At 37.7% G+C, this 16,667-nt stretch overlaps 1 protein-coding gene across 3 annotated transcripts in view; it reads right to left on the bottom strand.

The window, feature by feature from the left end:
• Positions 1-16,667, bottom strand: part of LOC139122440 (proto-oncogene tyrosine-protein kinase receptor Ret-like) — a 62,819-nt gene that overhangs the window by 7,110 nt on the left and 39,042 nt on the right. For all 3 annotated transcript variants that reach the window (XR_011549470.1, XM_070687813.1, XM_070687812.1), the window contains exons 7-15: positions 14,184-14,433; positions 13,874-13,894; positions 13,025-13,234; positions 4,822-5,052; positions 3,707-3,984; positions 2,941-3,088; positions 2,621-2,728; positions 1,964-2,175; positions 182-304 (exon numbers count right to left, since the gene is read on the bottom strand). Coding sequence is in view for 2 of the 3 variants with exons in the window: in XM_070687813.1 (XP_070543914.1) it covers positions 182-304; positions 1,964-2,175; positions 2,621-2,728; positions 2,941-3,088; positions 3,707-3,984; positions 4,822-5,052; positions 13,025-13,234; positions 13,874-13,894; positions 14,184-14,433 (1,581 nt within the window). In the remaining variant the exon portion in view is untranslated. The remainder of the gene's footprint in view (positions 1-181; positions 305-1,963; positions 2,176-2,620; positions 2,729-2,940; positions 3,089-3,706; positions 3,985-4,821; positions 5,053-13,024; positions 13,235-13,873; positions 13,895-14,183; positions 14,434-16,667) is intronic.

Below are 16,667 nucleotides of genomic sequence, written 5' to 3'. Positions count from 1 at the left end.
GTTTAATTTGCATAATGTAGGAAGTAAATTCATGTCTGGTTTTTGGTCAGGTGAAAGCAGTGCCGATGCATATCATTTACTTTGCAAAAGCCACCGTTCTTTTAATCATACGACATGAGAATTCAATATTGAGGAGAGCGTATAAATTTGCCAGTTACAATAAATTTATTCTTTAACTTACTTTACTTTTCTTCAAGTAAGCATCACTCTCGTATATATCCCTTGTTAATCCAAAGTCTGATATTTTCATAATCTTTCCATCGGCGACTAGAATGTTTCGACTGGCTAAATCTCGATGCACCAGCTGAAATGTACAGGTAATATCACAAGACTATTTAAATTACTGCTTCGAATTAGGGTATATAGATAGGAATAAAAGTGAAATCCTGGAAGTCACCCTCTCTTAAAATCAACGCCCACCAAGCAAAATGTACCATGAACATAGTCTTACCACGTATCAAATTTTTTTGCGTAATTGTTCCATAATTTGCCTGATGTTTTCGCAACTATATATGAAATGTGCGATCTTGTTTATAATGATTCATTTTAGAGGTGCCCCGGCATTGGAAGTCGAAGGAAAAGTGACCACAATACGTTATCACTAAGTATTCAAATATAGGAATAAATTCCTGCCCATTTCGCCAGAGAGTTGACGTTATCGTATTCAGAAAATGCAGATTTGATACAATCCCCGCGCAATTCAATATTTTTTCAATTGATTTTAAACTTGAAACACTTTGCAACGCTGTAATGAGAAGTTAGCCTACCAAGAAATACCAAATACTGAATGTTTTGATAGCAGTATTTATGACTTGTTGAATTTTATCAGTGCTTTTAGATTCGAACATCAAATACTGTAGTGTTCTGTAGAATTTGAGTTGTATTTCTAGTTCATTCAGTTAAATTATATAAGAGTGAACTGCTAGCATGATGTATAAAACGTACCAGATTTAATTGCAAACACTGTAAACAATGCTAGACAAACGATGGCTTTTAACTTGTATTAGATTGATATCATTCAGTTACTTCATTGGAGAGCGGACCCGCATCATTTTCCTTTATCTTTCAACATTATTCGAGGACATGCGGCGAAAATGTTCTTTCGAATTTAGTTCAAAACAGGCGGGTGTAAACACAGAGTGTGCGTGAAAGTGCAAAGATTAACCTGATTATCATTGCATTGTTCCATCATGCCCTTACTAAATGTCAACCAGTGCAAAGGCAGACTACTACCTCATAGAAAATTGAGTAAAAATAGACGTGACAGCAATCATTTGCAGTAACAAAAAAATAGCGTTTCTTATTATCAGCGATTGATCGCATTGAATTTTCAATAAACCGTTCACATTCGATATTACACTTTCCAAGCACGTAAATCTAAAGATCGACTTATCTAAGTCATTATTTTATTCAGAATCGTCATCAAAAGCCTTTCGTTTGCGATAAATGGAAAAATTATATATGGTTAAGATTCGCCTTTTTTAAGAATTGACGAACATGCATATGGTTAGCTCTTCAGTAGCTGTAACATCTACTACTGTTTTGTTGTCTCTGCAAATATATTTTCTTGTTTTATCCCTAAAACTATCATGGTGGAATGCTCAGTGTTTAACCAGTCAAAGTGTCTTATATGTGGGCTGATTATATTGTTGAAATTATACTTGATTTAGTCCGCACAAGATTTCATTTCTTAACGATATTATGCATTTATATTATACATAGTATGGCAATGCAGTACTTCAACGTACTGTATAGTGTGTGTAACTGAATACTTCAACGTACTGTATAGTGTGTGGAACTGAGTACTTCAACGTACTGTATAGTGTGTGAAACTGAGCACTTCGATATATTTTGGGGAGAAGAATCAGGATATTTACTATTTTGAGAAGAAGACAATATTGAAATATCATCAGAAGTCACAGCTATTGCTCTTTTAAGTGTAACAGCTGCAACAGATAATTACCTTCATTTCCGCTAAGTATTGCATTCCTTTGCAAATTTGCCAAGAAAAGGACACCAAATCCCTTGCTGTCAGTATGTCAACTGGAGACTCGTCACTATTTATATCTGCATTGAACTGGTCTTGAACATATAAAGTTTCTAATCTTCTACACTCTCGCAGGTAATTACGAAGAGAGCCGTGTTCACAAAACTCGCAAATCACGTACAGAGGACCTGGAATCCAACAGACGTTAAATATCGAGAGGAAAGGTAAGATAAATGTTTTCAAAAGATGATGTATCATCTCATAACGTATGCACAAAATAGTAATTCATGGTAGGAATGCTAATCCCTCGCCTGCACTTTTCATCACTATGGTAACATTAGCCTATGCACTAAATAACGACAGTTGCGCTATAAACCCTTTCATTTTTTCTGTTGCTTTGTACAGTTCTATTTGTAGCTGTTTTCCAACCAAATTAAGACGTTTCATAAAAAAAGAATATACAAGTACATTGATTGGTAAATAAATAAATATATGAAAAAATAAATCAATAAATAGTCAAATACTCAGAGGTTTTCAGACTTTGGTTTTACAGTTTAACGGGCGCTATATATCCCATTAGGGTAGGCAACTCCTCTGAAATATTGTAATGCAAACAAATCTAACAGATCTTACCTTTTTGTGTACAACAACCCAGTAACTTGATGACATTCGGATGATTAACTTGCTTCAGCAAATTCAATTCCGTTATCAAATCTCGCAATTCGTTGTTCGATGAGCCATCTGTTTATCAACGAAATTCAAAATGTCACTTTTCATATTCCCAGACGTTCAGTTTGTATTAAGCTTAAATCAAACAGTGCTAGGGTTATAATCGCGTGTGTCGATGTTACCTTGATATACAATGTGATAGTATAGATAGTGGATTCATCCAAATATTACATATTACCTTTAATGTTTGTAATGTCACTCTGCCACAAAGTTCTACTACTTACGTTTGACCATTTTAACTGCAACTGCTGTATATCCAGTTAGTCCACGAATATTTAATGCCTGGGCTCTGATAACACGACCGAATTCACCTTCGCCAATTACTTTTTCAAACAACAAGTTCGATCTTGAAAATTCCCACTTCGGATCATACTGCATAAATATTAAAATCAAACACTTATAAAATAATAGACAATATACACATTGTAAGCATAATTGAGTATAGATTTTCGGGAGGTAATTATTTTTATATATCGATCCCGATCACTAGAGAGGTATAGACTGTGACGTTGTGATAATATAGCTCATTTTGGTTAATAATATTTCGTGATTTTCATTTACACTTAAAGACGATTGATACAAAACAAATGAACTAGAGAGTAAATGATAAAACGAATCATTAGCTTCGTGATTTCAGTTGAGGCTATGTATTTGATTTATAGACAGAGAAAAAGCTAACGGCAAACGCGCTGGATAATTTAATCTACATCACTGTCTTTTGCACTTGAATACCTTAAAGCTGCATTACCAGTAAACTTTATCTTTCATTTCACGTACTGCTGTACTTTATAACGTCGTTTGTATCATCTCTAAAAGATCACTCAGACGCCTGTAAATCGTCTTCACTGTAATTTAAAAGACGCTTTTGCTTCTAGACATAATGTCGCCCATTTGACGTTACAGAAGTAACTTGTTAATTCTGCCAGTCGATTTATGATATCATAGCCATGCGATAGAAATCAGACACAAATGAACGACTATATATCTCACATCCGTTTTAGTGGACCTGTTGTGACCAGCTATCCATGAATCTGGCTTTTCCTGAACCAATGGTGGCGTATCGTCCAAGTAATCAGAAGGGATTGCACTGATAGATATGTTACTCCCGACATCCTTTGCGCTGTACTTCTTAGGACTTCGGCGCCGCTTTTTACGTCGATTGTATCGCAATGTTATTACAGCTACAATGACTAATACAGACCCGCAACTTACTCCTAATGACACCAACGTTTTACAGTCACTATCACAGACAGTTTCTATGGGAACCACTGGAAAGAGAAGAAAAGATACACTCGTATAGCGGATTATTCAGAAACGACATTGAAGACATAATTATATTTTAGTTGCATATATCGATACAATCAATAATGAAACAACAAAACCGATGGTTCGCTTTATTTCCTCAAACTTTTAAATGCAACCTTTACAATGAAAACGTGATATAGGGTAACATAGGGTAATGTAACAATGGTTAGGGCACCTTACAAGTCACACGTTCAATAGAAGTATGTTAAAACAGTAGTCTAAATCACCCAAACAAGTAACCGATTCACTGTCCAATCGGATTTCATTTCGGTCACATGAACTGGTATTTTTGGCATATTAAGACCTTCCTGCTTTTTACATTCTACTATTAATAAAGAAAACTACGAAAATTGTACGCAATGTTGACCCACACGAATAAATACAAAAATAAATTGATGTCTCATGAAAAAATTCAGTATATTTTGTAGATGTACAAAGACACTGATAGTTTATATGAATACAAATTACATCTCTATGATAAGATCTGTTCATTTGACCTTTTATGTCACAAGTATACTTTCACAGGACTAATCTTGATTTTTCCACAAAATAATTCCGGGAAAGATAATTTTTACCAAAACAGTGATTCTTATACACACCGAGTAACTGTGTGTAATAGTGATGTTGAACCGTGTTCACTTTGTAAAATCGCGATCACGTCGAACAGAGACGCCTCAGTGGGTATTTCCTTTCAAGAATTAACAGTGTGAATTAATCAGTGAACCTTATTGACCTTATAGAAATAGGAATGTACCAGTGCACTTGGTGCTAAAGAAGATAAATGGCATTTTCATCCTTACCCGGCATCTCAAAGACTTTCCCGCCATTGGGAGTAATAGTTTGCATTTGCATGTATGCCGCTTGTTTTTCTACATCGATGGCTACAAACGTTGAGAGTGATGGAGGTATTGTACCACAGAAACACTCACGACTGGCAGTACAGTAACATATGCCTCTTGCCATTGTAATTCCTCTTTCTCCTTTCTGGTTGGAACGCACTGGACGAATTGATCCTGAAATCTTTGACCTTTCTATTAATTAAAAGAGCATAGAAAGAGTATACCTTCTTAATCTTTGTCGACAGATACTGAGTCAGAAAAAGGACATTAGGAATGGCCTGGATTATCTTGTTATTCCTCTACAAATGCAGAAAGAATAATTATACAATATAAATCCATCTATTATTGATGAGAAATTTTAACGTCGCAATAGTCTATTTTCTTACAAGTTTGCAATTTCATAGTGTTTTTTCAATATCATTACATTTTACACATTGCAGTCGACCATTACCGTAAATGAATTGTCAACATTGCAAATTTCATATAAGGCTTAGTTTAATCCATCAACATATATCTATGTCCACTGATTCGTGAATGACTATTTTGATATCAGCAGAAACGTCAACTTTGTGGATCTGAACTTGAATATTTCGTGGCTGTACAAGGTATCCCCCAAACACTGCCCAATATGCTGATGGTGTACGAAACAATACAGTACAAATGTAGAGATTCTTCATAAATATGATTTGACATTTGATAAAAGCTGTCGTATGTTTTATGTACAGTGTAATCGAAACTGTTATCTCAACAGCGTAACGATGACCTGTTTACTATAAAAGTCTTGTGTGCTCGATGGAAAATTGTATTTAGGTAATTTCTCGGATTACCATCACACAAATCGGTCAAGAATCATTTGCCGATGTGATGATAGTCTATGAAGGAGCGTTCGCTAATTTACAATATAACGATGGACAAGGCAGAATATCTTTCGCCTTTTATTAATTATTCGGTACTTTACACTGCCTGTACATGTTAGCACATGAGCGGATGTTACATTTCTTGTTGAGAAGAGAGACTGTGATGCTAAGCAGGGCTACTAACTTTCAGCAAAGAAATAAATACATTGGTTAACCACGAACGTTTAATAAGCAATGGGAATACATTGAATTATGGAAAAAAGATACTCTAAAGTTAGTTAGACTTTGTATGTCGAAATTAAACATGATGAAATAGCATTGCGTTACTTAGCAGTATCGCTGTGTCACAAGATGATATGTTATTGCCTGAATACATAGATTTATGTGCCCGAGAGCAGGTGACAATTTGCCTGACGCCAGGAGAGCAAAAAAATTGTCTTCTGCTGCGAGGGAACATAAACCTATGTATTCAGGCAATAATATTTTTATTAATGCCTCTTCGCAGTTCAAGGTATATGACTTTTAGTTACAAGCAGGGCATTTTTAAACATTTTTACGATTATTAACCAGCAACAAACAGATTTAAACGAAAGTCAAATCAGCAGTACACGCATGGATATTTTGGCATTAAGTGTTTACTTTGACGTCGAAAACGTCGAAGGGCTTCACTGGATTTGGTAACCATGGAAACCGGTCCGTACATCGTTCACCGGTCCGCGAACTCCCCGGATGTTCCTATTCAATATGACATTAAACTGGTCCAATAATCATTTCCATTCAATGTAATACATTACCAGGTCCATGGGACATTTGTGATTTATAAATATAAGTAGGACCATCCTGAACCACTGATACTTAGTGCTGTCCGGAATGGGTAAGCGTACCCTGCTAGCATGCTACACCCGTCAAAATTGTCTAAATATTGTATGAAATGATACAGGATATGAATCACTGTAATAAGTCAAAGCCGGGAATGCTGTCGCTAATCATTTTAGTGACCGAGGTGACATATTTGGCCACAATATCGTCATATCGACCGTAGAACTTTTCGAAAGTCCTAACGAGTCTTTTTGTTGTGTATCCCTGTCTCACTAGTTTTGATGCCAATGAGCTGTCTCAGTTGAAAATCAGCGTAGAATCACAAGCCCTACAATATCTGAGAAGTTGAGACACGTACACACCATAAGCAGGTGCAGACGGAATATTACTTGACAAGTGGGGATAAATTATGATTTCAAAATCGAAATCATTCCTTTTGTCATACAGCTTAGTGTGTAGCCAATTGGTACCCACTTGTAGGAACAAATCAAGATTTGAAGCCGAGTTCCTACCCTCTGTTGTTTCTTTGATTTCCAACTCATCAGGATAGATATGATGTAAGTAATTTGATATGTCTTGATTGTCTAGACTAATCAGATCATCAATATATCTGTTCGTGTTGTTAAAACGCCTTGCGAGTTTTTTAGACCCTGCTTTGTAGAGAGATTGTAGGAACTCTGCTTCATATGAATACAGAAATAAGTCAGCAATAAGGAGTGCACAATTTTAGCCATTGGTATGCCGATAGGTTGTTGACTAATACCACCAATACCACCAAACTTAACAAATATGTTGTCGATTAAGAAATTAAAGTTCCATTGGCTGTATCTTCTGGCGATTTTTCCGTTAGTTTTGATTGAAATGATCACTGGCTCATGTTGAATAGCCTGTCAAATAACAGAGAATCGCATATTATTCGGAATCATAACGTGCCCTACAACTAAATAACATGTGATTTTACAACGAAAATTTCAATTTTTGTCCGGACAGAAAATACAAACTGTTGACACGCGAATTGCAACGTAGGCATTCTTCTGCACCTGCGCGAGCTATTTACAGCAATTTCAAAATAAATATTCATTACTTATGCCCGGTACTTACGTCGTAGTCCATTGTCCGAGCACCTTGCGTAGCCAGATGTCTGGCAATCCACGACGCAATGTTGTTTTTATCCGGCAATAAACGTGAACTTGTACATCTGGCGTGATCGCGGCGTCACCATATCTGCGTTCTCCCCACCAGCACGCTGAGCACGCCAGACGTCAACAAACGAGCTCGGAAGGGCAATACGTTTGAACAAAAATTAGCTGTTTTATGTGGCTGTAACATCACTAATCATGTTTGTTTCTTCGTAAAACAACATTTTGCAACAAATATGAGCCTCCAACTTGGAATTTTCCGAGGTAAAAAATGGTCAAAAGTTACAAATAATGGCCCTTTAAGCATTTTAATAATTTCTTCATCTATGTATTTATGCTTGGCATCCATGTTGTTACTGAAATAACCTGACCTACGTTTGATGGTAATCTATTGGTACCTTCTACTGCCATTTTTATGCAGGAAAGCTTGTTAAACAAGAGATGACAGCCTTGTTTTAAGTTTTTCGTGGGGAATAGTGGTGTATAATGTGGAAAGTCAAATGTTCGGATTGAGCTGAACATATTTTTCTTGACTTTTAAATCAAGCAACAATTCCTTTTAATTTTTTAGTATCGCCACATTTGATTCAACCCACTTGTTTCATACAATTTGTCACAATATCGAAAAAGACCATTTTTGATGATTGTTAAAATTATAGTCAATAATTGTGACAGATGTTTGGTAATGTATTTGCTTGATCCTGCAATAAAACTTTGTTTGTAAGGGTTCTGTGCAGTTTAGGTATCCAATACAACATAGGCAGTTTTTTGTCCTTCTCTTTCAAAAGAATGCCAAATTCATTGAGCACGGATGAATGATTTGAAAAAATGTCTTCATCAGTGAGGGAGGAAAGAGTGTAGGTTGTTCTGAATGAAGGTTTAATTCATCTATTATACACTGGATATAATAATTCCTACAGACAAAGATAATGTTGTTTGAAGCTTTGTCTGCAGACAAAGATAATACTGTTTGAAGCTTTGTCTGCAGACTCTCCGCATATTCGTTGTGAAAAGCATCGAGGCATGATTTGACAGATGAGTCATCTAATACTGAGGAAATGAAGGGAAATGTTGAACGGAAATTCTGTGGCTCTCGATATTTTGGGCCATATTGAAAAAATTGCCGAAGTTTGCTGTTTGTAATGATGGTCAGGTCACCAGTTATTATGTGACCAAGTGGTTTCTAGCAAAGGTGGGATGACAAGCAATTGCAAGTTCTGCTGTTCTTTAATGGAAAGCCGAAATTTTTCAAGACATTTTTATAATTAAAAAGTTTCCTACCAATGGTTTTTGTGTATGGGTAGGAAACCAGAGGTGGTTCTTGAAATTTAAAATGTGGAGGTATTTTTTCCACAACTTTCTTATCATGCAAAATATTGCTGATCTTTATTTGGTCAATCCCTCTGTTTGCAAATGATTCATGAAAAAATAAACCCTTGTAACTGTTGAAGAGTTCTGTCCTTACGGGCTTAAACAGCCGGTAGCTGCTAATATCGATAATAATTTGGACTAAACGATAATCAGGGCTGTTTTGGTTGATATTCATCGTTTGAACTCTTGACAGTAGCAATCTAAATTTCTACAAGGAGCAAGCAAACAAAGTAGTTCTTATTTTGTGAACTCCTAATGGCTGATTAAGTATAGACAATAGATCACTGAACTTGGGGGGACTGCAGGGATTACCATGTCTATGCCAATGGCTTCGTCGTCTTCTAGTGTGAGAGTTAAATAAACCCATCACATTTACACGATCCCCCTTACAGGTGTAACCTCCATAAATGTAATAATCTCCATAAATGTAACATCAATCATAATTGTGATAAAATGCACCCATAAATGTAATATCACCCATAAATGTAACAAAAATCAGACCAGCCACAATTGTAATAAATGGTAACCATAAAAGTAATAAACAAATCACCCGTTGTCAACCATAAATGTAATCAATCTATTTTATCGTCGCAATTGAGGAATTAGCCCTTAAAGGGAAACCTAAGTCCAGCGACTTTGACCGTTTATCCCTTCCAAAATCACCCTTGAATAAAATGCAGCTCAAATTTTCAACATAATTGCACGCGCCGACGACTACGGAGCGACGAAAAGAGACTTGAAGTAGACGACATTTATGGAAATGAGCTCGGAATCCCATGGCGCGAAAGGGCTCATGGAAGGAGCGTGCGTGACGTCATCGGCGATACACGAACGTGTGTGACAGCCTACCAAAGCATTGGAGTCTATGACTGCAGGAGTGCAGTTCTGCACGTTACGACTCTTAATGCTCAGTAGCATAAAAAATAATTAACTGTTGTTCAGTTGAGTGCAAAAATCACTAAGGAAGAACAAACGGAGTCAGCTTTTACAGTCTTCCCACAGACAGCTTTTTCGAAGAAAGTGACTAAAGAAAGTCGGGCGAGTTTAAAAATCTGTAAAAGATACAACGTTATGTTCTAATTCTTTCAGGATGATTGTTTTATAAGGGATTTTGGGACTCTGATACCGATACAAGACGATACCACACAATGCGGTTCGTATCTTGACATGCTGAGTCAGCCTACTATCGCCGGTTTTAACCAGATAAATATTAATATTGGCGATTTCGGGACTCTAAAATCCGAAGACGAAACTACACAAAGCGTCTCTTATCTTGACATCCCGGGTCTGCCAAATCTCCGATATATAACCAATAAATATAGGCAATTTCGGGACTATACCTGGTAATATTGATATTACAAGATACTGGAATGACTTTTTGCCTACTGTGTCTCGGCACGCCGGGTCTGAGAAATCGCCGATATTATATTTACCCGATAAATATCAATTGCGCCGGAACTCCTAGGCTAATATCGATACCAGACGATCCTAGATTTACTTGCACTGTGTGGTGTTGGCATGCCGGGTCTACGAAATCACGGATATTTATCCGATAAATATCGGCGACTTAGGACTTTCAACTCTGATACTAGACGATACTTTGTCAAATCGTGGGTAAATATCCGATGTACGGTATATAAGAGATTTCACCACCTAACAGATCTGACCACCCGAATACCTCTGTCCGACTCTTAGTTCAAAAATAGCATCCATGGCCGGTAGTAAAGAATACTGTATGTTTTACATTATTAGATTTATTAATGCACGAAATACATTTTTTACATGTAAAGCATTTTTTTCATTAAATGTCCACACGGGACTTCGTCGAGAGGGCCGATCGGATATCATCGGGACTCGGGAGGCCCTTGCACAAATTACATTCTTTACATGTAAACATTTTTACTTGGCGATCGGGACTTGAACAGAGGACATATCGGAAATCATCGGGACTTTGGGCTGGTCTTGTATGAAACACATTCCTTACAACAAGCTTTAAGACGATACTATTTTTTTGAATAGCGAGCAAATATTCATTATATCGGCGATTTCATCACTTTGTAGATCTGAGTAAGCCCGACTTCCTAAGTTCGACACCAGGTTCGAAAAATAGACGGCACTATAATAGATTTGTCAAATCGCGTATAAATCTTTTCCGATACATATCGGAGATTTATCTGGCCAAGCTCGACTTACACGGCAAGTCACATACAATCAGTCAATCATTCCGTATCATTCACGAACCAAAAATTAATTTTAAGCGACTGATACAGAAAACTCTGTTTTAGAAACGTAGCGTTGAAGGATCGCAGGGTCACTCAGTCTCTCCAATCCAGTTCGGGGTCTGTACAAGCACAGTGACTCCCTCCGCTGAATCATACACAAAACGCAAGCAAACAAGATATGAACGATGTTTTGAGATGCTTTCTAATTATTACATATCTTGGTTCAAATTAGTATGGTTGATTTCAGTCAGGGAAAAGTAATACTCGATGTCAGAAATATCGCTGTCCGAACTCTCCAGAGTCGTCTAACGAACGCGCTGAACTGTTCACAGTACTCCTCCAGCTGCAAGCTACAATCGTCTGTATCGCCGATGACGTCACGCACGCTTCTCCCATGAGCCCTTTCGCGCCCATGGAATTCCGAGCTCATTTCCATAAATGTCGTCTACTTCAAAGTCTCTTTTCGTCGCGCCGTAGTCGTCAGCGCGTGCAATTATGTTGCAAATTTGAGCTGCATTTTACTCAAGGGTGATTTTGGAAGGGATAAACTGTCAATGTCGCTGGACTTAGGTTTCCCTTTAAATATTGATCTATATATAACGAAGCAACTCTACACATTATTCATATCTTAATTGTTTGCGTTTAGTGTGTTTTGCATATTTGAAAGTGTATTTTACGTTTTCCTATTTTGTGTACAGAACTGATTGGCCATGGCGAGACACAGCTGTAATCTGAGTGTCAGTGCAGTCTCTACTCCAGAGTAGAGGAGACTATATAACACTACGATCCTTTAACGCCGCTTTTTTCGAAATTTGCCGTACTTTCTTAATCAGTCACCTCAAATTCGTCTTCAATGGATAAACTGTGTGGAATAATCGATATATTGTCTGTATCCCTATGTTGTCCCACTTGAAGTTGTTCCTTCACTGGGGATGTTAGAATGTCTAATTTTGTTCTACTGTGTTCAAGGTAGTGTTCGTATTGTTTGTACTGGATTGAAATATGGATATATGTTCTCGTCAACATGTTTTGTGTCGTACGTTTCTGTTATAAGGTTGTATATTTCTCTGTTAGTTGTTCTGAGTCATCTGTCATAAACCTTGTGTGGTATCACTGGTTGAAGGGTTATTTTGACGCTTCCTTATTATGTAATTATCAGTGTCTACAGCTAGTGTTCCCCTTCCGTTTCCGGCGATACCTCGCCGTTTTAAAATAGTGTTCTCAAAGTATTCTATTCTTTGTTTCGGAAAGGAAACCTAGTTTCAGGAAAGTATGCAATAACATTACACTATTTTATTAAAGTACTTATTTACTCAGGGCATTGATAAACAAATGATCACATATGCAAGTTCAAGTTTATTACATTTATGGTTGAGTTTTATTACATTTATGGTTAATTTGTTTATTACATTTGTGGTTGCGGGTTGTTACATTAATGGTTCACTATTTTATTACATTTGTGGTTAATTTTATTACAATTGTGGTTGATATTACATTTGTGGAGATTATTACATTTATGGAGGTTAGACCCCCTAGGGCTGGATAAATTACCCACCACTAGAATGTTATCGTTACATCCATAGGGCATAGCTGTGCCAAGTTCAGTGATTAATTAATTAATGCAGTGATTTGCACTGACATCAAGGCGTGTAATAAATGCACACAAGTATTTAACTTTTGAGGTTCAACAATAAAAGTATCTCTTTACAACACTTTCATCCACTTTGAAGGAAATTGGCAGCATGAGTGTGACTTACCTACACAGTCCTGTAAACACAGTTCTGGGTGTTGACTTTCCCAATAATCACACACTTTATCAGGACACGTTGCGATGTGTGGAGTGCAGGTAGAATACTGCATCCCTTTTCTCTTATTGTCTAACCATTGGCATCTGCCAGTTGGAGACCCGATACCGCATACTTTTTCACACTCGTCCTTTCTGTCGAACGTTGAACACTGTTTCGGTTCTTTGCGGAGAAAAAAAAATATAAAATATCTGACCAATGTGCGTGTTTCTTGAAGAAGACATGCCATAATGTCTCGAAAGGAGTCTTAACGAGCAGAGTCATCAAATCTGTCTATACTTCAAGTTTCATTTAGCACTGTAAGTAAAGAGTTATAGTTGTCTGTATCATCGCAGTTGTCTTTGAAAACGACCAGCCATTATCAACGATCAAACACCAATTTTCAAAAGAACTTTGAACTGAAAAGATACTATGAATGAAAAGGTTTTGTTTATTTGTGTATGATTATCCTGACATTGCCGGATGATTTTCGGAAACGATTGCAATATTTTACCATGTGTATCATACTGATCAAGAAAGTCAATGTATATTTGATTTAACAACATGGTGCATAAAGAGTGATGTTGACTGTAGAATTAAAAACACAACACAACACAACACACACAGCACAGTAAAACAAAAAACAACACAACCACAACACAACGCATCGCAGCAGAGCACAGCGCAGAACAACACAAAACAACACGTCTGTTGAACGCGTCAAGTTTGATGGAATCGCCTTTTATCTGCTAAAAGGGGCAACGGCAACAAATGTGAATAATGATTAGATCGCATTTTTCAAAAAGTCGTCAAAACACTTACCACAATTTTCGGGCGCTTCTTCTGAAGAACAAAACAGAACAGACACGTTCATTTTATATCACACTTGTTGACCTGGAGTATGCAATACTACGCGAGTTTGTATTTTACCGTAATTTTCTTGTTTATGGTCACTGTCATGCTCATTGCACTACATAACTAAAATACATGCGAATACTTGTGCACAAATCGTGTTGCTAGTGCAAATACATTAACTTTTGACAGACTCTGATACTTTTTATACAAAGTGATCTTTGCAACACTATGAGAAGATTTTTTTTCGTCAAATTATTAGGGAGTGATATGACCTTACCAGATTTGACAAGGTGTATGGTGACATCAGTTCGTGCATGACTTTCGCCATTCGTGACAAAAACGGTAAAGTTTATCCTATCCACAGAAAGACGGCGTAATAGAGTTGTATTTGCTACGTAAATAAGGCCATAAGTAGGTTCCATTTCTAGGCCGAATCTCCTATATATAACATCTGGAGAAGGCTTCTCAATGGCGTAAGAAAACGGCTTGTCACTGACAATGTATGTCGGCAAACTCGTTTTTAATACCTGCAAGAAAGAATTCCATCATGAACAATACTTTTACTAGACAAAAGTTGTGTAAGTAATGCTACAAATGAGAACAGAATATAAACATCACCGATTTTATCGCGTGTTTATCGATAGTCACTTATTAACCTTATGCATGAAAAACTTGCAATGAATAATGATACGATCGTTGATTCTCCGACAGCTTTATTTCACGCTGATTTCACCTTGAACATCGTTTGTCAAAGAATCACTCTACACTCGAAAATTTCCTTGCCTTTGTGCTGTCTAATTTCAAAAAAGTATTGCACATTACTTCATAATTGAAATGTAAAGTGTCCCCGTGCACTTGCGCTGATTGAATGTCGTTATTGGAACACGGAGAGAATCTAAGTTTTACATCAGCATCCTTTGTTAGGCGAGTCCGCTCACCGGGGGGGGAGCAATCCGTGGCACAATTCGGCCAACCAATAACCATTTGCATTTTCAAAAAAAAATCGAAATGGAGCTAATTTTCAATTTTCAAATGGTTTTGTCATCTTGATTATTAACTTTTAGGCCTATTTCTAAATTTAAAATCTTTGGGCTGAGATTGAAATATAGGAAACAGGTGTATACTGCTGTGAGGATGGCACTTTACGGCCATTCAAATTTCCCTCTGACAAACTCTATTTCCCACAATTCGTATTTCCGTTTTTTTCAATTTCCAATATACCAAATGTCGATTTTCCCATTTCATTTGGGGCGTGGCAGCTGATAGTATCTATCTTTGGCCTCGGAATGCATCAAATTGTGACAGTTATTTGGGCGGGTAACTCGTTCAATGGATCGAGTAACGAACATACAAGGAACAATAGTGTTGCGGCACCGGAAAGGAAAGTCCGATATAATCAGTTTGACCTGAACTGCTGAAGTTTTGCGCGCTTCCCGTCAACGCCGCAAACTGGAACATTGTGTAAAATTGTGACAGTAATCAGCCCAATCAGAGCGCGGCATCCACATTTAATTTATCTGATCAATTTATTCAGCTGTCAATCTTTGTACGCAATGATGTTCTCCTCATATCATAGTTTTAATCCGTATGCCGTCTCACTTTATAAATTGAACCCGTTCCAACCCGATCCAAATCTTGACCTTAAAGGCGTTTGATATCATGTTTGAGACATCATCGTCTAACAGTTCGTTCAGAGATACCACTTGCCCTGGGCAAAACATTTGGAGATGAACACCTATTTTGCGATGACTTCTTCCTTTATCACCCATTCCTTAATTTCCTGCGGCTGAACGCGCACCCGCACTCTACCAACCAAAGAACAGCTTTTTTTCTTGTCTTCCAGTATGTGAGACGATGTTAGGGATTGGCCAGTTTGTTCAGCCTCGCGCGCTCTGTACGTACGTACGTGTGTAGTACTAGTACACACACTCCAGAGTTTGCAGAAGCCGTCTGAGATAGCGTTCTACATTTGCACTATAAATCGGAAGAAAAAATGTTGACATTGCACTAAAGCGGTCACTACTCTGACAATTTGTAGCTGTGGAAACGCAGCTATTGTTGGCGGGTATAGCGTGCGCCGCTATGCAGGTCATCAAAAGGCGTGGTTGGCCTTTGATGACCTCAGTTTTGATGACCTGCATAGCCACGCACCCTACCCGCCAACAGATAGCTGCACAGCTAGACAATTTGATGTCCCAGTGAAGAATGTAAGATGTATAATAATAAGATTATCACGAAAATACCGCAAAGGAAGCACTAGGACATCGGCGCCGTGCATCACCCTCCCCGTCGCGTCGAGCGATACGCTGCGCCAATGCAATGTCCTCGTGAATCCTTTGCGGTATTTTCGTAATAACCTCATATTTAATAGTAAAAGTTACGCGCCCGAAAGGCGCGCCGAAGAAAATGAAATGAATGATGAAATCCATGGCTAGCACGATGCATACTAGGCAAGTATGAGCCCGTGTCGAAATTTAAAAACACACTGACCCCCAATTGGGCATTTCAAAATAGGTGACCCCATCACCAAAGTGAAAAACAGGGTGACCCCCATGAATCCACCGGCCTCCAAGGCCGAAGAAACTGACCAGTCCCTCATTCCCGCTAATTTTTAAAAGTATCTTGTGCCAATCATCGTAACCAAGCCCCGCCCTAGTACATTTGGTCACACTGAGATAAATGTTACACCTTAATTCCAATTCGATACAGTTATTTCCGCCATAGTATGAAAAGATACTGGGCCACGCCCCAAATGAAATGG

This window comes from Ptychodera flava, chromosome 22 (assembly GCF_041260155.1).
Source record: "Ptychodera flava strain L36383 chromosome 22, AS_Pfla_20210202, whole genome shotgun sequence".
Classification (NCBI taxonomy): Eukaryota; Metazoa; Hemichordata; class Enteropneusta; family Ptychoderidae; genus Ptychodera; species Ptychodera flava.
Note: the sequence above shows the minus strand (reverse complement) of the source record. Positions and strands in the feature narration are given on the sequence as shown.